At 33.4% G+C, this 27,924-nt stretch overlaps 3 protein-coding genes across 3 annotated transcripts; 2 read left to right on the plus strand and 1 right to left on the minus strand.

The window, feature by feature from the left end:
* Positions 1-219: 219 nt before the first annotated feature.
* On the minus strand, positions 220-14,597 carry HDAC6 (histone deacetylase 6). Its single transcript, XM_090103219.1, has 21 exons — positions 14,441-14,597; positions 14,195-14,332; positions 12,238-12,327; positions 11,593-11,723; positions 10,659-10,842; positions 9,884-10,086; positions 9,577-9,645; positions 9,194-9,386; positions 8,718-8,777; positions 8,608-8,667; positions 7,945-8,138; positions 7,205-7,458; positions 6,937-7,018; positions 6,379-6,525; positions 5,956-6,079; positions 5,402-5,623; positions 4,832-4,957; positions 4,362-4,491; positions 3,447-4,081; positions 2,808-3,073; positions 220-2,224 (listed from the first exon to the last, which is right to left on the minus strand). Exons 1-20 carry the CDS (start codon positions 14,441-14,443, stop codon positions 2,855-2,857), a joined length of 3,264 nt encoding a protein of 1,087 aa, XP_089959345.1. The 5' UTR covers positions 14,444-14,597; the 3' UTR covers positions 220-2,224; positions 2,808-2,854.
* A 2,137-nt stretch (positions 14,598-16,734) lies between these two features.
* PIG-Z (phosphatidylinositol glycan anchor biosynthesis class Z) lies at positions 16,735-19,517 on the plus strand. Its single transcript, XM_090103209.1, has 3 exons — positions 16,735-17,053; positions 17,524-18,463; positions 18,663-19,517. Exons 1-3 carry the CDS (start codon positions 16,888-16,890, stop codon positions 19,513-19,515), a joined length of 1,959 nt encoding a protein of 652 aa, XP_089959335.1. The 5' UTR covers positions 16,735-16,887; the 3' UTR covers positions 19,516-19,517.
* A 3,517-nt stretch (positions 19,518-23,034) lies between these two features.
* Positions 23,035-27,438, plus strand: LOC149908047 (methyltransferase-like protein 25B). Its single transcript, XM_090103212.1, has 6 exons — positions 23,035-23,169; positions 23,366-23,808; positions 24,307-24,709; positions 25,732-25,841; positions 26,304-26,479; positions 27,330-27,438. Exons 1-6 carry the CDS (start codon positions 23,077-23,079, stop codon positions 27,413-27,415), a joined length of 1,311 nt encoding a protein of 436 aa, XP_089959338.1. The 5' UTR covers positions 23,035-23,076; the 3' UTR covers positions 27,416-27,438.
* Positions 27,439-27,924: the final 486 nt, after the last annotated feature.

Genomic DNA, 27,924 nt, shown 5'->3' on the forward strand with positions numbered 1-27,924 from the left:
CATGATATGATTTATTTCTTTAGTTAGTTAACGCTACGCTCATACTTGAGCAACATTTGGCACAAACCATGCCTAAATCTCACAGTCATCACAAAAAAAGCATAATACATAATAATATTATGTAGAAAGGAATTGTTGTAATAATTTACATTTTAACAAAGTTGCAATATTGTATTGCATTATTTAAATAAAAACCGCATGATGACCATAACAGATGACCATAACATAATTTTTTTAACAAAAAAAAAATATAAAATTCTAAAACATAATGTAAGTAAATACTTCAAAGCATAAGTACACGCAGTTGTGTAAAATTAGTTATATTAGAAGTATGTGTTTATTGTGATAAAATGTATAATCCGAGATTTCCGAACCAAAATTGTAGGTAAATCACCAAGGTAATTTTTCGTGAGCTCACTTTTGATAAGAAGAAGTCTACAGAAAATTAGCTTGTTAGAAATCAATTTAAAAAAGACTACAGGGTGTAGAGGAAACCATTAACGAAAATCAACAAGAAGAGATTTTTATAAGCCACACATGTTATAAATAATAATAATTAATAAAAAATACCAAAAAATATTTACAAAAAAAGATTACATAGGTATATGGATAAAAATCTGATTAAGGATTAGTCAATTTATGTGAGAGCATGGCAATACAACTGAAATATACACCTCATGAATTTTTTATCCATATGTTAAACAAAACAAATTTAAAGATTTCACCTTTCAATGAGAACATGATACCTAATCGAAAGCGATCGAATTCCACTTAAAATTTTCAATTTAATATAAATCATAAAAAAATGCCCAATTGAAACTTTCATAGTCGTTTACAAAAAAGTAAAAGGAAAAATAATTAGGAACTTGTTAGTATACATTAGCGATTATAATACATATTATATCACATCACACAAAATGGAGATAACTTTCAGAATAATAAGAACATACATAATATAGATATTATTGATTTCCATAGTAGGTAGGTATTACATAAACATTCATAGCCACTAAGAATATTTTAAAACACTAAAATATTTTTATAGTCACTACAAAATGCTTAATATCTATAAGTAGTCAGAATATTAAAATGATACAAGGCCTAATCACAGTCTATTTAAAATGTCAAATTCTTGAATTAAGAATAGAATTACAAAATGAGCAAGAAAGCACGATTAAAATTCCTGTAGAGGAAGCGGGATAGCATACCATCAATTATTGATAGTTGTAATTCTATTCTCTAACAATTAGGATTTTAGTCTGTGCAAAGCTTTATGGTGTCTCTGGCTTTAATATCAACGTTTCACATCTTCTTGCCACAAAGAGAAAAAAAATCAACGTATGGCTGTTTTAACCTCAAATTGAAGCTGAATTTATTGTTAGCCAATAAAATATTGTAGAAGATAACTAGCTGACCCGGCAAACTTGCCAATATACCCTGATCACTTATGGGTAAAGAAAATTGTTTACGACGTATTCCAGACTTATCGAATTTTCATAAAAAGAAAACCATAAAACCAATCTTGCCGTTTCGGAGGAGATTTAAACACTAAAAAATTATGACAAGATAATTGAATGACTTTAATATTTTCAAAATTAGCCATGATAAATAGTGACGGTAATGAAAATGACCAAAATGAAAACGAACATAATTTGAATGATTAGATACACCATAAACTTTTGCGTAATTTGTCTGTATCATAGCCTCATAAATTTACACCGTTATTCTATGTTCCTTATTGTCGATATGTATGTTTAAAATCTACTGTGCGATAATACTCTTGTTTTGTATACTATTACAATTATAGGCTCCAATAGGTTATTAGTTTTGCAAATACGTAAGCTAGTCTTGATTTCTTTTAAAACATATACAAAGAAATGCATGTAACTAAATTAAATTATGTGAAAGGAAGTTGAGAACGAACTATAGTCTATTCAAATAATATGTGATAATTTTGATTATTATTGTCATACAATGGGTCTTTTGAAAATTGTTGTATTACACAATTAATATTATTGTTTTAATTATTTCAGTGTGAATATAAGTTAATTGTCTACAACTAGAGTAAAGATTTCGTTATCAGTTTTAATTTGAGCTCACGACTTTTGAAAGAAATGGGCGACAAGATTAAAATTATTTAAAACGTTTTCTTTACTTGCTTGAAGGTAGTTTGAAATATTATTACATTCATTTCAATACTGCCCTATTTTTTTTTCATAGTAATTTTTTAGGGTTCCGTAGCCAAAATGGCAAAAACGGAACCCTTATAGTTTCGTCATGTCCGTCTGTCCGTCTGTCCGTCTGTCCGTCTGTCACAGCCGATTTACTCGGAAACTATAAGTACTACAGTGATGAAATTTGATGGGAATATGTGTTGTATGAACCGCTACAAAAATATGACACTAAATAGTAAAAAAAAGAATTGGGGGTGGGGCCCCCCATACATGTAACTGAGGGATGAAATTTTTTTTTTCGATGTACATACCCGTGTGGGGTATCAATGGAAAGGTCTTTTAAAATGATATAAAGTTTTCTAAAAAACATTTTTCTTAAAGTGAACGGTTTTTGAGATATCAGCTCTCAAAGTCGTAAAAAGTATGTCCCCCCCCCTCTATTTTTATAACTACGGGGTATAAAATTCTAAAAAAAATAGAGGTGATGCATGCTAATTAACTCTTTCAACGATTTTTGGTTTGATCAAAGTATCTCTTATAGTTTTTGAGATAGGTTGATTTAACTGTAATTTATTATATTTGCTGCTACGGAACCCTTTGTGCGCGAGCCCGACTCGCACTTGGCCGGTTTTATTTTTTCATCTATAAACAGTCCCCCAAAAAGTCGCGATGTTTCATGTTCACAGCATCTGGACGCCATCCCTATAACACCAGGGCATATCCTCCCCAAACTTGCACCTGTGTGCGTTGTTCTTAGCATCGTATAGCAGCGGATTGTCTATGTACGCGTCACAAGGGTAGCACCACACTGAGAGATCCGCGAGTGAGAGCGATAGCGGGTGCTGTGTTGTGTTGTAGTGAGCTGACATGTGCCCGTTGATGTGGCGCCCGCATGCTGTCTGAGGTAATAAAAGAGAATTAAAGGGTTATTTAGTATGAGGATTATCTTAGGATTATTTTTTTTTTTTTACTTGTGGACATAATGTACTTAACTGTAAAATGTGCAGTATACTTTAATAATTTTTCAGAAATTTCAATCCTTAGAGGAGTAGCGTGGCAAAAGAACTCAAATAAGAATTTAAATTTGATATATGCCAATTGCAAATTTAAATAAAATAAAAATTAAAGGTATGAAATTCTAAGTACTTATATTTTTTTTAATTATGACATTTTGAATTGAAAAGACTTTTTGTTAATATTTTTCAGTCCAAAAGAGGTACATTTTAAGTGACACATGTTCATCAAATAATAACATAACTAACATATACTTACAATATAACACTGGAGGCACACCCAGTTCTCAACCGTATGTTCACAATCCACGCACTTGACTCCTTGCTCAAATTTCACATTAGCTGGAATCGCATATAAGCTATCCAAATGTGGACAGCCAGGTAAAGGAACTACCGCAAACATCTCCCCATCAACTATCGCTTGCATATTTTCAGATAAAAAGTCCACTAGAGTTTTAGTTTCCTTCGAACTACCCGCATTATCTTCATCATCTGTCCCACAGTGAATACCATCTGAACACTTTTTATCCAAGCTCAAATTAGCGAAACCATCTTCTATCGACATATCCCACGCATTATCAGCGACTTTCGCTTTGGAATGTTCTAGAACGTCCTCCACCGGCAGCGCGACTTGAAACTTTAGGTTCTTCCAATACTTTTTGTGCACTCTGATGACGTCATTGATCGATTCTTGGGCCGACCAATGGCAGGTTACTTTAGGGTCGTAATGCAGTTGGATGGGGTCTCCTAGAAGGGCTTTAGTGCACATGACCATAGCGTAGGAAATGCTTGTCACGTTATATCCGCCTTCTAGACATAATATAACGCGCCCACCGGCTAAACTGCGTAACATATGCGTCATGAGACCGTAACATTCGGGAGTCACTTTGCAACCTGGAATAAATAAACTACGAATTTTTAATTATGTATTGGATCTAACACGTTATGCGACTATGTATATTCGTATTTAAATTAAATGTTATTATTATTGCATTATAAGATAATTAAGAACAAAAAGACAACATTAAAACAAATATATTTTTTACTCAGTCAAAAAAAGGTAGGATATCGTTACAGCTTTGCTAACTTTATACGCGAAAAATACACTTAATTTTGACAATTACCGTCACTATTTATCATTAAAAAAAATTTATTATTTCACTATATACATTACCTCCCAACGGATCCCCCACACAGGCGTCGAACCCGGCGGAAACTAGCACAAGATCTGGATTATATTCTCTCGCTATCGGCATCACGACTTGCGTGAACGCTGCCAAGTATTCCGCGTCGCCCATGCCCCGCTGCAATGTTAATTTATACCTTATTGGAATGTAATAAGGGCTATTATTTAAGTTAATATGTGCCTTATTTAAAGGTAATAAGGTAAATTATTGCAAAGAATAGGTATATAAATTTTTAAAGAAAAGAAAAATATTAAACCCGCGTTATTCGCCAGTAATAATATTTTTGTTGATTAGACAGCTCTACTAGATTCCATTCTACGAACTTTCAATTTTGATCATCTTAGGCGATTAAAATATTCCTTATAAAATTGATTTCAATGAGAACACAGTTTATTAAAACACCAAAGAAGAAGTAATTCGAACTAAATCTTATTGCATTTTAATTATTAAATTTCACCTTATTCCACGGAATATTGACATTGAATCCCTCTCCCTTCCCCTCCCCGACCGCTGTATAGTTTGCAGCTTTAGAGTGCGGGAAGAATGCACCGTTATCGTAGCGGTGAAGCGACATGTACAGGATCTGCAATAAAAATAAATTAATAATTCCAGGTACAATATATAAGCCACATTACAAATGATTATGTTTTGTATTTTGTTAAATATAACCCTCTGGAATTGTTCACAACTATTTGTTTGCAGTGAGTTTTAACACACACATGCAAATTTTGCTATGTGAGTGATAAATGAGCGTATCGGTAATGCGGGTCGGTCGGTCGGTCTTCTCGAACCTTAGCCTCAGTGTAGTAGTGGGGCTATACACACATGACACGGAACTACACACACGCGGGACTACACACACGCGGGACTACACACATCACACGGGGACTACACACATCACGCGATCCTGCACGCATCACGCAGGGTCTACACACATCACGCGGGGACTACACATATCACGCGGGGACTGCATACATCACACCACGTTGTTCAGCAGGCAGCAGCCGCACCACACACACACACTGACCCTGCGCTCCCCGCACGTGACGGCCTGCGTGCCGTTCCCGTGGTGCACGTCCCAGTCGAGCAGCAGCACGCGGCGGGCGCTGCGCCCCGCGTGCCGCGCGCCGGCCGCCACGTTGTTCAGCAGGCAGAACCCGCTCGGCGTGCTGCTGTCTGCGTGGTGGCCCGGTGGCCGCACCACGCACACGCCGGACCCGGCGATACCGGATAGTACAGCGTCCACCATCTGTAGCAACGAGCACAAAATTAAAAAAAAAATCGCATCACTCATTTACAATGTCACTGCACTTTCAGCTCGTCATAATTAATAATAAATATTGAAAACTTTAATTTTCAGGTTTTGAAAAAATATGTCAGATTGAAGGTATCATTTTCGCAAAGCAACTGCGTACAACCGACTTAAATAAAACACTAACGACTTAATAATACAACAATCACACATGAAAGTAACTTAAAAAAAAATCAATAAGCTAAAATGAAAAACCGCACGCGCAACGTCCACCACGTGTTAGTGCTCTAAAAAAAAGGCATTGTGTATGACAATATTAGTTATCTCACCTTGATAACACAGCCAGCTGCAACTGCAGCGCTTTCCAGTGAGTCCGGGTGAAAGTATACGGAGTCGTATGTGTCCTTCTTGCTGTTGAGGTCGCGGAGCTTCATAGACGATAAGTCTTTTAGCCTGAAGGACAATTTTATAAACTGTATTGTTTAATTGCAAAAGCTGTAAAAACAATACTTGTAAAATATGTGAAGTTTTGTAATTGAGTTAAAAAAATGAACCGTGTGTTTACACAACACATCAAGCGCAAAAACTAGGCACACAAAAAGAATATAACAACGCAAATTGAGCGCAATCGTCATTGAAAAAATATTATTTAGAAAAAAAAACAATGTCCGCATATTTAAAACTATTGATTCTGTAGAAAAAAAATCTGTTCTCAAAAAAAAAAACAATGAACCCATTAAAAACTATTATACCTCTGCAAATGTTCCACAGAGTGCACGGCAAGTATATCCCGGTCAGTGGCCCGTGCCCCGGATAGCACGTGCACTCGATCCAATAGTCCAAAGTCCATGTGTCGTTCGTGTATACGCAGTATCCGTTGCGGGCACTCCACGTGACCGCTGGGGATAAAATAAACTGTATTTCCTAATGTGTAGAGTATATAATTGAAATAACTTTTATATGAAAGTGTTTATAACAACCATCATAGCGATGGTTGTAAAATGAACTTTATATCCTTACACATAGAGTACATATTTGAACTAGCTTTTATGAGAACAATGGTAACAAGCGCACTCGATCCAACAGTCCAAAGTCCAAAGTCCAAGTGCTACTCGTGGGTTCATAGTATCCGCTGCGGGAATTTTACATGACCGGTGCGATGCGATGTAAAATAAACTTTATATTCTTAAGCATAGAGTGTAATATATATTTTGTTATCGTTTTGATGAGAAAAGTTTCAACGCGTGCACGAAAATGATGAGGATCATCATTCTTTTGGAGCGCTGTGTACAAAAGAGAATGGAACTTACGGTTCGCAGATGTTAAAATGCTTCAACATAGCCTCATCATAAATATAACACACTGGATGTTGTGCCAATTTCAAATCCGTTACTGTAACAAAAGAAAAGGCGCCTTTATTTTTGACCTTTTATAAAACAGAATAAAAACGACATAATCGAACTACTTCTCTTAATAGAGTGCCCTTTTAGAGAAAAGTGTCATAAAAGTGAAGAAAAGTGTCAAAAAGTTGTTATTTAATCACATGCATTTTTTAAATTTACAGATTTCCATACTCACCCATTTTCAAATGCTCCAATCGTTCCATAATCTGTCGTTTCGTCGCATTATCTTGTACCGGATAACAGTTCCTGGTTTCGTATTTCTCCGGTTTAGTTTCGTCTCCCTCCCACCTCACTACAACCGTATGTTTCTCTTTGTCTGCATCGCAAACGTTCTTGATACTTGTGTCTATACTGTATGTGGGTTGGTAGTTGAAACAACGCCAGTGTTTTCGATGTGCGTATATACAGTTGAGGATCGATTCGCGGATTCTGTAATATAAAATTGTATTTGTTAAGGTACGTGCGTCAAACATACGAGAATAGAAATAAATTGTAAATGGGCTGATGATGCTGAATAATATTATAAAGAAGTTGTTTATTTAATTAATAGCAGGATATGTAAGTATAACTGTTTGTCAGAGGTTCTAATTATTGTTTTGCTAATTTAATGTATTTATTATGTACACAGTGAGATATTGAGGGTGCAATTTAGATTTAAAAACCAAATATATTACGATCATGTTAAATTATTATTTTTATAATTGTTCCTGTGTGTTCTCAAATAAATAAACAAATAAATAAATAAATTAATTTTACATTGTACACCAGTTTATTCCTTGGTTAGTAGACTAAAATGATAATGAGATCTATGGCCAAACGCATGAACGCATGTAAGAGCGTCACGTAGATGACGGTGACGGTAAATTGATTGACGATGAACCAAGCTACCCAATAGGTAAGTATATTTATACTTACGAGTCACATGGTTCAGTCAGCGTCTCCAGCATAGGAGGTGGGTGTCCCAACAAAGTGCGCAATGTTAAAGCCGCTCCTTCAGCAAGTGACGCAAGGCAATACCCGCCTTCTAGTACCACGCCCACTCGTGGGCACACGCCCATGAGTGCGTGGGTTAAAGTGGCGTAGCATGCTGGTGTTACTTGCATCTCGCCCTGGTTTGAGATGAAGTTTATTAATGTTTATTTTATTTTATTTTTTTATTTATACAAACAAAAAAACATGTTACTAATGACAGTTTCAATTTTAAAAATTGATCCACAAAGGGCTGGCTTATTGCAATGCCGAAGACGAATATATAACAAGTTTTATGTCTACATGATAATAAGTACGTAGATGAAACAGACTTCAGTTTTATTAAGTAAAATTAAAACAATACATAAATCTAGCTATACTTACAATACTTGTGTCTAAAATAACAAATGTAAAAAATTCTGAAGAGTAATTTAAAAGTAGTAAAAATATCTCTGTATATTTAGGTTTTATAAAAAATTATAATTATAAAAAACGTTCTGTCACGACACCCTACCATTTAAGTTTAACATACAAAATTAATCATTCTTCAACAATCAACTCCACGCCCACAAACAAAAACAGACCTTAACACCATACAAATAGGCTTACTTTCTCATCACCCACTGCCGCATCGTACCCCGCAGACACAAGCACAAGCTCCGGCGCGAACTGTAAGACACAAGATACAAGAGAGATAGAGATAGAGATAGGGACAGTACCTCCGGGCAGCCGATCGCAGCGTCGTAGCCCGCAGAGATGAGGATCAGCTCCGGTTGGTACTGTGGAAAAGTTGGGGTTAGACCGATTTTTATATAGATGGGGAGATATTTGAAAAGTCAACTAATAACAACAAATAATTATGGCTTTTTTTGTTAATAGGGATTTTTATGTTGCTTTTTATTGGTAAGAAAAACAGAAGAATTTGACTTAGCTATACACACTAGACACATTACAAAGAGTTGTAAATTGTATAAAAAATTTTTTGATTGTGAATTAGGTAAAACTAATATCCTACGCTTCTATGAGTTCATTTACCTATTATTTTTCCCAACAATAAGAAATCGTATTCACATAATCCATTCTAAATCAGCAATAGTTTAAAAATTAAACGAATGAAAAAGTATCCTAACGATTTTTTTGTCATTTTTCCATAAAAAAACAGACCGGAGATACTATAATTTCTCTATAATCTTACCTCAAAAGCCATCGGCAGTAGAAGCTGATCCCAAATTGCAAGATAATCAGCATCTTTCATCCCAGTCTTATTGAGAGGCACGTTAAAGTTAAAACCTTCCCCTTTGCCTGAACCGATGTAGTCGAAGTTGGACTGTCTTAAGTTGGGCCAGAAGGCACCGTGCTCATAACGATGGACTGAGAAGTATATCACTCTGAGGGATTAAAATGAAAATATTAATAAAAACATTATGGCAAAATAGTATTTGTGTTGTAACGATCAAAGCCTGTTGATTAAAAAATAAATGTTGAGTCTGAAAACGTCTTATTTTATGTGTTCCTTTATTTTTAAGATTACTTTAAGTAAATGTAAATTAATTCGGTAAATAGAAATAAAAAATATACCTCGGATCATCATAGAACATCTGCTGAGTCGCTTGGCCATGGTGAACATCCCAGTCTACTATAAGTATCCTGTAAATAAAAACAACATTTTTATAACATAGAACTCTATATGTATAAACTTATACAACAAGAGTTCATTTGGAAATAGTTTATTTATTATGCTAACATGCTTTTAAAGTTGTGTTGTACACGCTTTGGAATGGAATGTCGCAATGGAAGAATACAAAAGTCAGGTAATTGCCCGACTCGTGTAGCAAACAAGCAACAAGCAATTCTTATAAGATTAACATATTTCACTATCCCATACCTATTCAAATCATACTTCTTCATAGCATATTTAGCAGCTATCGCCACGTTATTATAGAAGCAGTAGCCGCAGGGCTCCGCCCTCATCGCGTGGTGTCCGGGCGGCCGGATGAAAGCAGCCCCGTTCTGGACTTCGCCCCTTAGTATGTTGTCTACTAGCTCTATTGTGGATCCCGCCGCTAGGAGGGATAGCTCATGAGTACTCTGAATAAAAAAATTAATGAAGTTTGACTATTTTGTTGCATTAGGTAGAGATTGTGATAACTAAATAACACAGAGTATACACACACGACAAATAAAAATATTGTTTAGTGCACAAATTTTTTGAGTAATTTCAATGCATTCATTTATCACCTTAAAACAGAATAATACAACGCTATTCATAGTTTGCCAGAATAGGCACAAAATCGCATGAATGCGAGTTTTCAATGGAATATGCGCCATTATTAAGACATATTAAATTAGTTTATTAATTATTAAATTAAATTAAATAAATATTAAATAAATCAATAACCAGATAATTAGGTCATGATGATGCTGTAAAAGAAAGTAAAAAAAAAACATGTATGTGTAAACAAAGCAATAACTTGGCAGAGTGTGAATGATTTCACCATTGTATTTAGCTTATAGCATTCTTACAGAGAAAAACAATGCTATTGTTTTATTATAGCCATGCTCAGCTGAGATTAACTCATATGCAAATAATCCACATTTGATTAATAACAAAACAATGTCTTTGCAACAACTATATTCATTCATTATATTATATAACTTACTGGATGAATGTAGACTGCATCAAATCTCGAAGATAGCTCTTCCAAATACTCCAAATTGTTATTCTTGTGAGTTTTCTCTAACATCTCATACACTGAGGTATCATGCAATTCGTAAATCTCGTCCTCAGTTGCTGGCCTTGGGCATATTTCTTTACACTGTTCTATTAATTGCAATTCGACACACCTGAAATTATGTAAAAAAAAAAATATAAAATAAATATATAATGAACGGAAGACAATCAAATTCATGTTATGTATTACTAAGTTGAAATTGATATTTTTTGTTTTATGGCATTCAAATGCTTTATAAATATAAATTTATAAAGAATAGAAAAAATTCGATCACGAGGCGGGACTCAAACCCGCATCCTTTCGCGCCATTCCGGGGCGGATGCCTGACCAATTCAGCCACTCGTGACCCGCCAGAGCAATCGAATTTATTCTATTCTTTCAGTTTTATGTGTCTTAGGGACACACCGCGCGCCATCTATTGAGGTGATTAACAACCATCTCAACCAATATGAAACACTTTTCAGTGAATACAATATTGTAACGATGGAACACGACCTTCGACGATCGAATTTTTTCTATTCTTTATAAATTTATATCACTAAGTTTCTTTAGAGTTACAGGTCCAGTTTGACTAATTATTATATTTTGAAGTGAAACTTCTTTAGACGCGTTGAGAGAAAAATTTCAAGGTCCCGTCATGGCAATACTGTCACGTCATAGAGTAAGGCGACGATTTTGGAATCTTTGAATCTTTCCAAAGAAGTTTCACTTCAGACACGTTGGCACGGCTCATACGATCTTCATTGTTTTTAATTGTTTGTTTTCATCAAAAAAAAATGTCAGGAACATAATATGGAAATCACTACAAATATTCTCTTATAGAATACTACGAAAAACGATGTAAATAAGAAGAAATATATACCTATTAATAACACTGATAAGTCGTTCAGGATTCTCTGGATAGTTATCGTCCCAGAGACATTTGTGTTCCACCATCCGTGGCTCAGTGATGAAACCAGTCGGCCCCTTAACTTTCGTCTTCGATTCCATCGTCTAAAAAACACGCGAAAAAGTAAAATTGATTAATTTTATTTCATGGAGATAACAAACTTGGGTAGCACAAACACGTAACTGAGGTAGTTTTTTTTTCATTCCATTTTCATTTTAATTTTTAAGTATGTACATTAATTTGCGTCACTTGTTTGTTACTTATTGGATATTTATAATAGTCTCTTATTACTGCTCAACTTTATTTTTAAATTAAAATACATTAATTTACATAAATTATAAACATTCCAAAATAAACGTAAGTAATTATATGATGACAAAAAAAAAACAAATATCATTTTTTGCTAGTTAAATTCTGTTTAACAATATCTTTAATACAAGTAGCCATTGAATTTACAAATCCTTTATGAATATAGAGATTTTATTTATGATATGAAAAATATTGAAAATCAAATCAAATAAATAATAAATATGTTTATCTAACTAAAGATAAGTCTATAGATATTGTTTTTAAGAATTAAAACACATACACAAACTACTAAACTTATGGATAACTTACAATTTGATAATGGTCCCTCAAAACTGTTTCTATTGTAGATTTTTTCTTTTGCTGTGCCTTTCGTTTTGCTGTAATTACAGATGCTGAAGCCTGTAAAGTAAGATATTATGAACATATAAGTACTCTTATCATGGAATTGAGATAACAGAGTAAATATAATAAATATTTAGATTTGTAAATTGTTCAATGTTGTTAAATTGTAGCATGCATAGATACATAATAATAAACTTATTTTAAATATTTTTTGTACAATTAAATAATACTGCTTTTAATAAATATGAATAAGAAGTTTTTTTTTAGAAGTAATAATGTAAATTATCTAATAATGTAATTAGTCAAAAATCTGTACAGATTTTTGACTAATTATGTATGGAAAGGGAAAGAACCTAAAATCACACTGAAGATAGTTTATCTTATTCTTTACATTTTTATCAGATTAAGGGGATTTCTATTAAATCACACTGAAATTATAAAGGAGATTGCCCAAGTGACTATGGTACTTGGTATCGCAATCAAACTTATTGTGTCAAGATGAAATATATAGCTCAATTTAAAGCTTGATGTTAGTACTTTTAGAAACGATTAAAGTTTTTATGTAAATAAGCCGCAGTTCGCGACAATAAAAATAAAACAAAAGTTTTATTCAACACTTCAAAAAAATACTTTACCGAGTTTAAACTAACGATGAACGCTAAGTTTTACATTTATTACATAGGTAATATTTTAACTTACAAGACAAATGTGAAAAGTAAATCGTAATAAACATTATTTCAAAATAAATTACGTCGAACAAATTCATTCAACATTCATTTCAAATAGAAACTATGACATATCTTCATATATATCATATCTTTGCAAAAATAATTATTTGCCTATGCTCGCGAGCAGTGGTTTTTAATGGTCGAGCTTTTTTAGGCACTTAATCAGAAGTACCATTTTTAAATCAACTGTAGCATTGAATATCTTTTTATCGAACACTCTAAATGATTTGCAATTTTCCTGTATTACTTCAGTTTTTTATCAAAATGTAAACTTAAAATTATTTTTCTTGTTGATGGGTCACAAATCCTCCTTTTACCCATTTATACTGCAAAGCAAATTAATTTTCAGAAACTTTTAGGTGGAATGTTTAAAAAACGGTGCAAATATTTGTTGAATAAAAAATAATGGTGGCATTTCACAGGTTTTGACTTTGGAACACTCAAACCATGCTGTTTCTAATTTGTTGTCCAGACTGAAAATACTCGGAAATCAGAAGTTATTAATTTAAGCTAATGTTTGATTAAAATTAAGCAATTTCTCATAAAACTAGATAAACGGGTGTTCTATTACATATGAAATAATACTTAATCTCTAATACGTTAATACATAAATGTTAAATTAATTTGATGACTACTTCATCGTGTTACGTGTTTCTAATTAAACGTCCACCACTGTATATAAATCTCAAAGGTGACTGATATAGTGATCTAACAACGCACAGCCCAAACCACTGAATGTATCGGGCTGAAATTTGGCATGCAGGTAGATGTTAGGACGTAGGCATCCGCTAAGAAAGGATTTCCCGAAATTCTTGCGGGAACGGGGAAAAACGGGGATGCACGTACAAAGTCGTGGGCGGAAGCTAGTTTAAGAATAAAGCCAATTTTGTTTGCCTTTAAATAAAAGATTTCATAATTATTCATGAATGAATAATAATTTAAAAATTAAAATATAGCTTATACAAACAAACATCACATTGGTAAGAATATAATGAGAACAGTTACAGAACAGAACAGAACAGAACAGTTAGGACTTTGTTCTTAGTTTATCAAATATACTTGACAACAAGTACACAACACAATGTTGTTAATTAGCGATTAGTGCAATATATTCTTGTTTGATACCAGATGCGTAAGGGCGTAGGTTTAAATTGGAAATTAAGTGTGATGTAATGAAATACGAAAAATAGACATACTTTAACAGTTCCGGCCGATCTTGCACGTGTTTGTATTTTTGCCTTCCTTGCGCCATTTCTGGTCACAATATTTGATAAAGGTGGTGTCTTTTTATTGTCTCCGTTGGAATGACGGGTTGGAAGCGGCGGCGGTGACGACTGTTGTAATTAATTAAAAATAAATAAACATTAACACGGATTCAATTACAAATTGATTTGAGTGGTATTATTATGGTGGTGGTGGTGGTTCATTAAATTAGATCTTACCATTGTGTCACTAACTTAATTTTGTTTGTAGGGATTTCAATCTATCATTTTTTCAACCCACACAATAATTGGATATTGCTAATTACTTATTCAAAAAATCATGACTTCTCAATTTGTTTGTGATTGAAAACGAGAAACAAGCGTGTTATTGACAAATGACAATGACAGCTGATTCTTTGACAAATTGTAGCAGACATCTGTTTTCCAATTACAGAGCATAATGCGACTCAGTGGCGCACAATGCCGAATTATGCTGATGCTTAATTGGAACGTGAAACGCACCAGCAGGTTGCGTTTCAGTGTTGAAAAAAAAATATTGGGGTTTCTTTAGTAGACAGCCGCACGTATTATAGGTTTTTTTGTGGGAGGCGAGGGGGGAGGAGGAGGGGGGACCCTCCCCCCAAAAGGGGAAAGTTAGGAAACCAATAGTTTTGGAGAAAATCAATCTTCCTATTCTAACCTCAAAATGTATGGAATTGGTGTGAAATCATTTTAACTAAGCATTAGACGATAATATCAAAAATTTTACGATGCATAAACAAAATACAAAGAAGTTGTGTAAACCTACGTAGTTTTTTTTATTTGAGTGGGAATCGCCCTAAAGTCACTTCTGGCACTCGCCGGCCGCTGCCGCGGCACGCTCGCTTCGCTCGCTCGGCTCGTGCGGCAGTTCAAGAGTTAACCTAACACGCTCGTCGCTTCGCTCCTTGCTACCTATTTGAATATTAAAAATGAAAGTTGAATAGTTTTTTAACCTACGTAGATGTTTTTTTGTTTGAGTGGGAATCGCCCTGAAGTCGCTTTTGGCACTCGCCGGCCGCTGCGTACAGTGAAATTAAACGTCTTGGTCCGCTTTTTTTGCACAACAAAACGGATAAATGCGCTTTTTTCGCAATATAAATATTTCCAACAAATTCGTGCGGCAGTACACTAAAGCCAACCCAAAATATTCATAGAGTAGAGTATCTGGCCAAATGTCGATGACCAAATCGTGAAACGTTGACGCTATGTTGGCCATTTCATGAAATGAGCAAATCTACTAAAATATGGCCACGACATGTACATCAGTCAACAGTAGGTACCAAACTTAGTACCAAAGGATCTTTGGGATCTGTACCAGCCTTGGTACCAGCCAAGAAGCTTATCTATACTTCTATACTAATATTATAAAGAGGAAAAGTTTGTAAGTATGTATGGTTTTCACGCATAAACTACTGGACCGATTTCAAAAATTCTTTCACCATTAGAAAGCTGCATCTTCACTGAGCAACATAGGCTATATTGCATTTTGAAAAAAAATAGAGATCCTTACCAAAAATGCAATAATGTAACTAAAGGTGTAAAAAATTCCTCAATAAAAGTTCTGTCATCGCGTGCGCTGCGGAATCTATGGAAGATAGAACAAAAAAATGTTCTACGATATTATAGAATGGATCAATATCTACAAGAAAGTCTGCGATACCATATGTCCATCTTCAGTAGTTATGTTACTACAACAACTTTTTTACGTTTTCAAAGTAAATAGAAGTGCCGACAGTAATCAAACCATGTTATCCATACACATATATTAATCCTTATCCCATTAAATGATGTTTTATTATAGACTGTTTCAATACCAGCAAAATACTTTTTAAATGAAAAGAATTGGATATTCCATTCAAAAGATATAACGAATTTTTAAAAGTGTCAATCTACAGAAAATAGTAGGTATACTGTTCGAGCAGGCCGTAGTGCGGGACGGGGTAAAGGTGATTTTTATGTGATTAAAAATTAAACCTGTAGTCCGACCTATAGTAAACTTTTCACTGTCACGATATCGCTATATGCGGGTGAAACCGCAGGGCATTGCTAGTATCTAATACACTGGAGATTTCAGTATGAACATTAACTTTTAACAAGAAAATATGACCTTGAATGACGCCTGTATGTTTTTTTATAATTTTACACCTAAGAGCGTTTTCACATTATCCGATCCGATATCGGATATCGGAAGCCGATAGCCGATATCCGATGATCTGCTCAAGCCACATCATGATGTGGCCAAACTAAATTGGCCATTTCACGAAATGCAACCATTTCGTGAAATGGCCAATCATATCATGAAATGAGCAAATTTACGATATGGCCACGACATACATTAGATAAAAGCTTCTTAGTACCAGCTGTCAAATGTCATCTATGACACATCGTACGACCAATTGGACATGAATTGGACCAATCAATTATCAAATGCCATATAATTTATGAAGTGATTACTGATTAGTGATTACCTACCTCGTTAAAGAGTAGTTTAATCTTTGCTGATTAGTGATTACCTACAATAGTGAAGTCAATTCATTAATCAATTCAATATAATTTCAAGTTTCAACAATATTTTAACAATAAAAATATAATTCAATACAACATGCATACATAAAAATCGCAGACAAGGAACAGTAAAACACGCAATGTTTTTAAAAACGAATTTATTCAAAGCTATCCCATTCAAACCTACAACACGATTGCCAGTCTCATATTGGATCCTTGTTGGTCTTCGATTTGTCTTAACGCTGTTGCCGCAAACTGGATATATTCACCCAGATGAATATTTTCAAAACGTCGAAGTAATTGCCGGTAAGTACATTTTATTTAATCAATAGGATAAAATTTAGCATATGGACAGTCGAGTTGGATATCGGCGATTTTATAGCGATAAGATAAGACTCTGAGAAGTAATTTTACGAAGTTTCAACTTGCGAAGCCGCGTATTTTTTTTCATAATAAAATAAATAAAGGTGATGGTCCAAAAATGTATTTTTTACCAATCAATATTATTACAAAAAATATTTTTACTGAATTAATCGGGATTCCTCTATGTTGTACTTTATGTATACAGCGTATTTAGCGTGTATGGGATTTAGAAAAGGTTCTCATCAGACATCACAAAATAATACACCTTTGTGTGGTCATCAACAATTTAATATAGACACTTAGTTGAAGTAGTTACTTATTTACAATGCAAATTATATATAAAGATTTCTATTTACTTATTAAATAAAAAATGTTTGCTATATTTTTAGCTTATAATTTTTATTTCATTCCAGGTGATATATTTGATGTGGATGTTGCAAGGACGTGGGAATTTGATCCAAAGTTTCCAATACGGAATATATTTGTACCAAAGTTAATGTTAGGGCCCCCACTCCATTTAATTAGGTTTCTAAACCCATTCATAAAATATTACTTGCATATAGATCTGAGGACTCCATACTTTTTGCTAGTAATACCAAGACTTTTAATATGTCTTGTTTCTCTAATAAATGATTACTGTCTATATAAGTTATGTGTAATGTATGGACAAAATTTTAGGAACCGCCTAAAAATATTTGCCAGCTCATATGTAGTTCTAGTCTACTGCTGTAGAAGCTTCTCTAACTCATTTGAAATGGTGTTTTTCTCTATACTACTTTATTTAGTAGGTGACTGTATGTTAAAATCAGATAAAGTCATATATCACAAGGAATACCTACAAGAGAAGTATAATGAAGCCGCAACACCTGTGGAACGAGTTAAGATTTACAAATTGCAGACTCATTTGCCCCAACATTCTTTAAACTATGTGCTAATATTAGCATCTTTAGTTGTGATAGGTATTTTTAATCGCCCAACCTTTATTGGATTTGCTTTTATACCAGTTTTCTTCTGGCTTCATCGGGGATTGGGTTCAAAGACAATAGGATTTATAGATTTTCACATTAGAATATTCATGTTGATTTTGTGTGGTATTCCCATGTTTTTAGTCCTTGTTATTATTGATTCTGCGTATTATGGGTATCTAACAATAGGTGAAGTGGAGTCATTACAACTTACTTGGAATAATTGGGTGGTGACACCTTTGAACTTCTTACGATACAATGCAGATGTGAGAAATCTTTCTCAACATGGACTGCACCCTCGTTGGCTACATCTGGCTGTGAATGTGCCGCTACTGTTCAATGTTTTGGGAGCTATGGCATTATTTACAGTGCTTATTAACAGCTACAGGTACCTATTTTTTGTATTGATATGAAACATTTTTTTGGAAGTTTGGGATTCTTGGTGATGTACAAGAACATTTGAATTTAATATTTATTTCATATTAACCTTAAATTGTGAAATTATTCATACACATTATATTTTAACAATAATTTGATTGAAAGACTTATCTAATGACTGGTTTTTATTTCTAAATGTCTCATTTCAGATTCATCAAAGGAAAATACAGCAAAATGCCAAGAATACAGAGCATAAGAGGCTTGATGCTACTATCAGCCATAGCACCCATAGCTATTCTTTCTTTATTCCCACACCAAGAGGCCCGTTTCATCATACCAATACTTGTCCCACTGGTATATTTATATGGAAACAGTATCCACATAAATGAAATTGATGATTCTGATGTCCAAACTCTTAAGAAGATATTCCTGTTCGTCTGGTACACTTCAAACATTGTACTTTCGATATTTTTTGGCTTTATCCATCAAGGTGGACTATATCCTCTCGTCAATGATCTATTCCAAGAAATTAAAGGGAATTATGGCATGCATATACATGTAATTACAACCCATAGCTATAGTATACCAACATATTTGTTACAACTGGAGAGTACTACTAGGATTTATAAAGAAAAAACGTCAAAACACACTTACACAATAGCGCCATCAACATTTGTAAGCGAATTTGGATCATTACCTATGGACAAACTTCTGATGCATGTAGATGACACACTCACGACGGCAGAGATGCGCTACCATAAATATAAGAAAAAGTATCGACTCTATATCGCTTCGCCGTGCTCTCTAGAAGACAAATTGTTGGAGGAAGCTAGTAATTACGAATACATCAAGGTTAAAGAAGAATTTTCGTACTACCCTCATTTTTGTACAGAAGCGTTGCCTAGCTTTCCAGATGCTCATGATAGAAGTTGCGTCTCAAATGAGTTTAAAAGTAATAGTGAATCTTCTGCCATTAATCTGAATATGTTACAAAGACTCTCGTGCTATTTAAGTAAATTTTGTCTAAAATTGTATAATGTGAAAGTGATAGACACTACTTAGAGACTCGAGAATATCATAGTAATTATGCTTTTTATGAAAAGACAAACATTGTTTTTACTACATGGAATTTATGATGGTTTTATAAAACGATGTCTTTAGCATCAGTTTGTAAATATGTAATGTAGTACATAGGTATTAGGCTTATAAAATTCAGAAGGACCGAAACACGCGATTTTATGTATATTTAGCACAGCTTCACAGCTTGTGTGTAGAAATTTTACACATGCATATTTTATAGATTTTTATGAGCATGAAAAAGACAAGTTTTAACAACACGCGACAATAGCAGGGGATGTTACTGGATCGATACCAAACCCAAATATGTGATTAAAAAAATTTTTGTCTGTCTGTCTGTCTGTCTGTCTGTATGTGAAGACATCACGTGAAAACTACCGGTTCGATTTCGATGAATCTTGGTATAATTATACCTACCTTATTATCCTGGGCGTAAAATAGGATACTTTTTATCCTGGAAAAATACGTAGAAAAAAAATTAATCTTAATTTTTCAGTTTTATCCATAGACGTTGTACTGTAGAACCGCGAACACACGTTGCGTATTATTATAGGCCTAGCCGTATTTGGGTCCAATAGATATTTATAAGATGTCATAGTCAGAGTTACTCAAAATGGAGAAATAAACCATCCACGCGAAGACCGACATCCGCGCGGACGGAGTCGCGGGCGGAAGCTAGTACCTAATAAATTTATTGAAGAACAACTTTTTTTTAATGTACAAATTACAATTTTGCGCGAAGTGACAGTAGTACCCACCTCAACGCTTCGCTTATGAGGCGTGCAATTAATTTATTGTATGTTGCTTAGGTATTTTTATATATTAGGTATATTAATGAAATAGGTATAATATAATAAACCTATTCAGAAGTTTGATTATTATTTTTTTTTGTGAAAGCCAATAAAGTAGGTCCGTCACTCCGGCAGATGAAAATATGTGACTAGGTATATATCTTGTATATATCTACCCAGTGTACCTATATTATGTATAGAAGATGTATAGGGATTAGGAAACTTCCTCTAAACAACCTGCTGACCTTGCAAACGTTGCTCTCAGGGGGTTTACCGTGACGTCATAGCGACTGCTATAACTTGTGGTCACAGATGGGTTCAAAAACAGTTTATTCTTAGACCTTACACAAAAATCGGTCTGAAGCCGTTATGAAAGAGTTTAGTTACTTAGAAGTACAGCCTTAGAGTATATATTACAATAGTAGATAGTATATATACTCTAAGAGTACAGCCAACTTTCTGGTGGTAACATTAAAAAATAATCACGCCGCCGAAGTCAGTCAGTCAGTATCTAGGAAAGACTGTAAGTCTTAGAGTATATATTATACCTATAAGTATAGGTCTTAGAGTATAGATAGTATCTATAGAGCGCGAACAACCAAGTGGGAACAGTAGGCACAGGTGGGAACAACACGACGTTCCCGCCGCGCGCGCTCGTAGTCGTGGTTGAGTGCTGACGAAGTGCGTTGCTCTGGATTTTTATTCATATCTAGGAATAAACATGGTGAAATGTGCAGTTATATCTTGCAAAAACGATACTAGAAAATACACAAAATTGAAATCCAGTATCACATTTCATCAGTAAGTCGATTGTTATACTTATTTTTATGAAAATAAATCTAGCATCGCGGGGGTGAAGGGGAGGTGGGAGGCGGACACGCGCAGGCTCGCTCGCGCGCCTCACTGCCGCCACGTGATCGTAGTGATGTGACCTGACCAACGCTGTACTCGATATAAAGTTTACTAGAAGAACTATATTTTAACAAATTATTTATTTAACTTTAAAATTAAAACTCTTTTAAAAATGTATTATAAATAAATTTGTGGTGTGTTTTGTATGATACACTTTCTCATATTATGAATGCAAATGTATTATAGTGTAAATGTAAAGTATGTAATGTTACGATATATTTTCTGAACCGCTAAATTGATTTTGAACATTTTATAGTAGAATGGATAAAATTAAATAAAAAAATTATTAATAGATTTATTATATTATCATTTTAAATTACTAATTATTTCTTATTTTTATTTAACATTTTTAAAACATTATTATTATTGTTTCATTTATTATAAACCGAAATAATTTTTCAAATCGAACCAGTAGATCCTGAGATTAACGCATTCACACAAACAAACAAACAAACTCTTCAGCTTTGTATATTTTAGTATAGATTCGTAATACCTACGTATTTTTTACACGAAGTTTCGTCATAGTCTTAATATATTGAGCGTCCTTTATCATAGTGTTGGAGCTATTTACATGGACACCTAGATAGTTGGTAATAGAATCCACTGATCCTGTAAGAAGCTCACTATTTCACAGTTCAATGGACGATGCCTAAATCTGTTTTTTTCATACGCTGAGACGACCTTGGAATCTAGGATATTTTTTTAGCTAGCTTACTGTTTGTGGTGCTCTACTTTTATCTCTATCAAATGTAAAATTCCTTTAATATTTCACTTAAATTTAAAATATTTCTAAAATAAATTAAGTAAATATTTAACACCTATTTATTTGTAATTTATTGTAATACTTTTCGTGGTATATAATCAATGTTATTAAGTTTCTTTAATTTTTTTTAACTAATATTTTTTAATAAATTGACGAATTGTAATAGTAATAAATATTTTGAACGCTGTAATTTCCTATAATTAAAGGTGCAGAAGACCATGTACTTAAATAATTAGATGTAACAAATGTAATCTGTATCCTTTGTTGGAAATTCTAAATAAATAAATAAATAAATAAATAAATTATTAAAGAAATAGCACCAAACCCGAATTTTTACTTTATTAACTTTAATATCGAACTCGTTTTTCTGATATTAATAAACATATTTTTTTTAAGTACTTAAAATTAATACAAGAAATATTCAAATGGAATGGAATAAACACTTTATTCTCTTGGCAAACAAATTTAAAATGACATATTTATACTTTATTCATACATTTCTCCTTTAATAACATATTGAACATAAAATTTACATATGATACATATTTATTTACATAACTTATCGATAGCTCATCACGCAATTGATATCTATCCATCCCTATTTGTCACACACACATCTATATAGTATCTATAGCTCATCTGCCTACGATGTGCACAAAGCAATTTGTGCAATACACGCGCTCTATACTATATCTATACTCTAAGGTATAGGTGGTGACTTGGGTGCTGTCTATTGTAATATTATAATATACTCGGGTGCTGTGCTTGGGTGGTGAATAAAGGGTGAATAGACGGCTGGCAATTATGTTTTTTCATTTATGGTAATTTTATCCAAAATATATCAATGTCAGATCACAGCTGTTTGTTTTGTCAATGTCAAAATCGTTCAAATTACTAAAAAGTTCAAAGCAGATTTTATAGATCGAGTGCTGACTGCTGATTGTAATTTCCACATATATCTATCAAGTTTTTTGATTTTTAAGTTATATCTATCAATATTCTTTAAGATAAATATTGATATAATGTTGAATAGAACTTAATTTATTTGATTGCAATTCTTGTACGAATATTTTTAACAAAATGTCGAGCCATATGGACAATGTGAGGACTGCTATTGATGCAACAGTAAAAGTAGTGCAAACTTACAAATGGCTTTTGGATTTGTATGTTTTAGTAAGTTATTCACTGTATCTTTAATAGTTAATGAAATTAATTGATATAAATTCATAAACTGGAAGATAAAATATTATGTATTTTTTTTTAATGGAATAAGTAGTTAGTTCTATATTTATAAAACTAAATGTAAGACATATTTTATGCACTTCTTATAATGGAAATTCTGTACAGTTTAAATATATTATTTTTGCAGGATTTCTTTGTTGATAATCATTGGGATATCTTACCACCACCTTGGCGAGACAGTTTTCATGATATTGACCCACAAACCTTGGGATATTTGCTTCAAGATCATCCCACGAACCACATGTTCCCTTTATCCTTCTTAGCTCTTGTAAAATTTGTTAAAAGCATGAGTTTGCCAAGGAAGAGCAACTACCAGAGTTCTAATAATAGATTGGATATTGTTAAAAATCAAAAATTGAGAAATATGTTTTTAAAACATGTAAAGCTGAAGAAACGTCATGAAATTAGTTTGATGGCTAATGTTGTGAATGATGTAGCAAAAGCCAGTGGTTGTGATACTGTTATAGACTTTGGATCGGGATTGGGACACTTGGTACGAATGCTGTCATACAATTTTGGACTGAAAACTGTTGGAATCGAATGTCAGAGTCAATTGACTGATGAAGCTAGGTCTGTACTGTTGGTATGTATGGTTTTATTAACTGGTGTTTATTTTATTTTCAACTATAACTATATCTTGTTTCAAGACCAGAAAATTGATTTTATTATGTTGATGGATGTAACAATTAATCTAATAAAGAATGAAATAAACAATGAATTTAGAATTGCATTCATAATGATTTTAGTTAGTTAATTTTAAAAGCTATTTAGAAGGAAAAATTATTATTCATCAGTGCTGAAAAACATTATTTACTAAATATTTTCAGACTTTTATTTCAAGGCTATGCAATTAACCCCAATACAAATATATATTTGTATTAGGGCTAATTTTTCAATCCTTGGATAAAACTTATTGTCGAATAATGTATAACAGTTTACAGGTGATGTTTTAATAGTATCATGTAATACTTTAGTGGACGATAAGTTTTAACCAGGGATTGAAAACATCGGCCCTTACTAGACTTAATTTGAATATAAAGTTATTATAATTTCTATGAACATTTTCAGAAAACTTGACCTAGAATTGGAGTACACAGCAAAGAAATATGTCAATATTGAGAACATAACCAACCTTCCCAGACCCATACATTGCAACGAGACACTATCCAGTGCTGATCAGCTTGAAACTCTCTCACTGAAGGAGACAATTCACAACCACGGCCTAATTGGCTTACATCCATGTGGAAATTTGGGACCTTTATTACTAAAATACTTTGTACAATGCAATAGAGCCCAATTTATCTGTCTCGTGGGTTGTTGTTATATGAAGCTTAGTAGCGATGGCTATCCAATGAGTGAATATGTGAAGGGACTGGATCATGAACTGTCTTATGCGAGTAGAGAGATTGCGTGTCATGCTATTGAATCATACTGTGAGAAGCTCTGTAAAGGAGATTATAATGATTTAAAAGTGAGTATTCAGTTGTTTATTTTTTAACATGGTTTTCATGACATGTTGTCAAGAATGTCCGAGCGGTGTTGTACATTTATACACATTAAATTATATAAATAATATTAAAACATTTATGGAAATTTACACCTTATTTCGTTGTAGTAATGATGAAAGTCTATTGTATATGTTTATTTTTTTTTTTTTTTTCTTTTGTTTCATCTGCAATCAGCGGTTTTCGCTATAAGCGGATGTGTTGTCAGGCAAAGTTTGGCATGTAGAGCGAGCCCTCCAGTGAGGACAACTGCTCTTCAAGAAAAAAAGCTAGATTACATCTTTTCTTTTAAGACGTTTGTGGTAAGACCTTTTTATCAGTTGGCTAGCTAGTTTGTTGGGATGTTTCTCCAGTCTAGCAACATAAGATTTTGTATGCGTGTTAATTTCGTCTTTTATGGAGCATATGTTAGTGTGGCTTTGAATTTCAGCATTAGTAGTAAACCAGGGGGCATTGCTGAGAGTTCGCAGTATAGTATTTTGCTGTCGTTGCAGTAGCGAGATCGATGAATTACTGGCACTACCCCATAGTTGAATGCCGTATGTCCATATAGGTTTAATTACACTTTTGTATATCAGTAGTTTGTTGTCCAGTGACAGGCGACTTTTCCGGCCCAGTATCCAGTACAAGCTGCGGTAGCGAATGTTTATTTCTTCTCTTTTTGCTTTGATGTGGTGGTTCCAGGTCAAACGTCGATCCAAGTGTAGCCCGAGGTAGCGGACTCTGTCAGTGTGTGGTAGTGTAGAATCTTTAAGCTTTACAGGCGGGCAATCTTCTTTTCGAAGCGTAAAGGTGACGTGTACCGATTTTGAGGAGCTCGCTTTAATTTATGTATATGTTTATTTGAAAACTCTGCCTAGTGCTAGATGCATGGGCAGAGTTTTGCTTTAGACAATTTTTTAGTGTGATTGGGATTCTAGTTTATTGTGTGGAAATGATTTTCATGTATAAATTTACTTGGTATAAAGAAAACAATGTTTATTAACAGGTACATGCCTTCAGAGCAGCACTTGAAAGGGTTCTGGTGGACCATGATCCAAATTTGCGACATTCACCCATCAGAAGTGTGAAACATACTGACAATATGACTTTTGAAAGGTAAGTCCAGTGATAATGCCTTATGCAATAAATAATTATATTCAATGTGTAGGAAGTATCGTCATATATCATTAATTTATTACATAATAATTATACTAACATATCTGTGAGAGAGTCATAAAGAAGTAGAACTTTCCATAAAAAAATAATCCAATAATAATAAATAATATTCTGTAATTTTGTAGCATTGCCAGTTGTAAGTTGCTCACAGATAAGAGATTTATATACTAGCAGACCATACTTCTAACTCATGAATTTTATTAATAACTAGCTGCGCTCAGCGGTTTCACCCGCGTGGCTCCGCTCCTGTTGATCTTAGCGTGAATGGGCTATCTAACACCGAAAGAATTTCAAATCGGATCAGTAGTTCCTGAGATTAGCGCGTTCAAACAAACAAACTCTTCAGCTTTATATACATATTAGTTTATAATATTAGTAATTTATACATTTCGTAATTTACAGCTACAGCAAAGTCGCACTGGGCAGACTTTCAGTAACGACAATGGACACTTCAAAAAGCACATCAGATCTCGCTCAATGGAAACACGTCGTAGTACTATACACTTTGCGCCTTGTATTAGCACCGCTCGTAGAAACAGTGATATTACTGGACAGATTGTATTATATGATGGAGCATGGTGAGTTGTTTGATATTTTTTCCCGATAATCTGTTGAACTTGCCTGCCTTAAAAACATATAATGCTTATGTAGAGGTATTATAAGTTCCTGTCTATGTATAGACAGATATGTTAAAAGTTAAAACATATTGATGATACAAATTATTGACTCAATTTTTAGTGCTTCCAAAAAATTTCTGATATGATTTATTGTATATATGTGTATTGGTTTTTGATTGAAATAAAAAGATTATAATATAATATAACATTTATTAGATACATGACATTTCACATTTTTTATACAAAACACACAAATATATATTTTTACATTACATTATAACAAAATCTTACCTATCCATACTATTTTGATTTCGGTAAAACTGGTCAAATATTGCTGTAAGTAAATGAATGTTGCCATGTTAAAAGTTTTGATTGTAAAAAGTATACTTAGTTCAATTTATGAAATACTTATTATATTGTGTTGTTTTAATAATCGCATAATATATAAATCCTACGGTGTTTTCTTTATCCGTTAATTGTATCGGATAATCGCAACTTCATGTTAATACTTACACAATAAATAGTTATCCGTTTCAGTTTGAATATAAATTTGTTACAAATACTCCATAATTAAAATTTGTTTTTGATTTATTATGCAATTTTCGAAGTGTTGCCATTAATATTCTGTAAAACTATTTTTAATCGTTATAGACGTAAATAGGCGACAAAAGCAACAGTGACAACAATTTTTGGCACATTTAAACACCGACTTAATTAATAAATAAATTAAAATACATGCCCTTTGGTCTCATAAAATATAAAAATAACATTTAACTTTTTAATAACAGAATTACTAAATATTTTTTTTCAGGTATCGACTGCGAAATACATCCGGTATTTGATCCTAATATTTCTCCAAGAAATCACGTCATGATCGGTAGAAAGATGTTTACATGAATAAAAATAAATGTATATAACAATATTTATCTTTTATTTCAAATCAGCTTCCCTTTCGTATGTACCATTCCTGCTAATAATAATCCGTACGCATCTGCTTACCTAATTAACTTAACTACAGTGTATAAAAAATGTTGTGTGGTTTTATGAAACCACGGTAAAAGTGAAACTTACGATAATTATCGTATTTGTACGATAATTATCGTACGTCACGCGACATGCGCTACACAGACCAAAAAGTTTGAGACGATGTAATAAAAGTTTCACTTTAAAAAGGAAATTAAAAGAATGGGGAGATTGTTACTCTGCAATGTACCCAACTCCTTTACTCTCGATTGATAATACTAAGTAAGTAAGTAGGTACGACTTAATAATTACAAGCACATCATTTCCAATCGGCAATCAGGCCAACACATACACCAGGCGGCAGGCCTTATATACTACCTAAAATAAATAAGTACAGTAGTAGTAGATCTTTAGTATAAGTTATAACGTGACATTTACAACAA

This window comes from Colias eurytheme, chromosome 6 (genome assembly GCF_061535395.1).
Source record: "Colias eurytheme isolate Ceu_HAF_F1 chromosome 6, ilColEury1 Martin Lab GWU primary, whole genome shotgun sequence".
NCBI classification, from domain to species: domain Eukaryota; kingdom Metazoa; phylum Arthropoda; class Insecta; order Lepidoptera; family Pieridae; genus Colias; species Colias eurytheme.

What these genes read in the sequence shown, in the direction of transcription:
- LOC149908047 (XM_090103212.1), top strand. Translation starts at nt 23,077, where the DNA reads ATGTCGAGCCATATGGACAATGTGAGGACTGCTATTGATGCAACAGTA. An exon ending in TTTTGGATTTGTATGTTTTA is followed by an intron (nt 23,170 to 23,365) that starts GTAAGTTATTCA and finishes TTATTTTTGCAG; the next exon opens with GATTTCTTTGTTGATAATCA. An exon ending in GACAATATGACTTTTGAAAG is followed by an intron (nt 25,842 to 26,303) that starts GTAAGTCCAGTG and finishes CGTAATTTACAG; the next exon opens with CTACAGCAAAGTCGCACTGG.
- HDAC6 (XM_090103219.1), bottom strand. An exon ending in CTGACTGAACCATGTGACTC is followed by an intron (nt 7,459 to 7,944) that starts GTAAGTATAAAT and finishes TTTATATTACAG; the next exon opens with AATCCGCGAATCGATCCTCA. An exon ending in TCACGTGCGGGGAGCGCAGG is followed by an intron (nt 4,958 to 5,401) that starts GTCAGTGTGTGT and finishes TTTTTATTGCAG; the next exon opens with ATCCTGTACATGTCGCTTCA.
- PIG-Z (XM_090103209.1), top strand. Translation starts at nt 16,888, where the DNA reads ATGTTTTTAAAAACGAATTTATTCAAAGCTATCCCATTCAAACCTACA. An exon ending in AAACGTCGAAGTAATTGCCG is followed by an intron (nt 17,054 to 17,523) that starts GTAAGTACATTT and finishes ATTTCATTCCAG; the next exon opens with GTGATATATTTGATGTGGAT. An exon ending in GTGCTTATTAACAGCTACAG is followed by an intron (nt 18,464 to 18,662) that starts GTACCTATTTTT and finishes GTCTCATTTCAG; the next exon opens with ATTCATCAAAGGAAAATACA.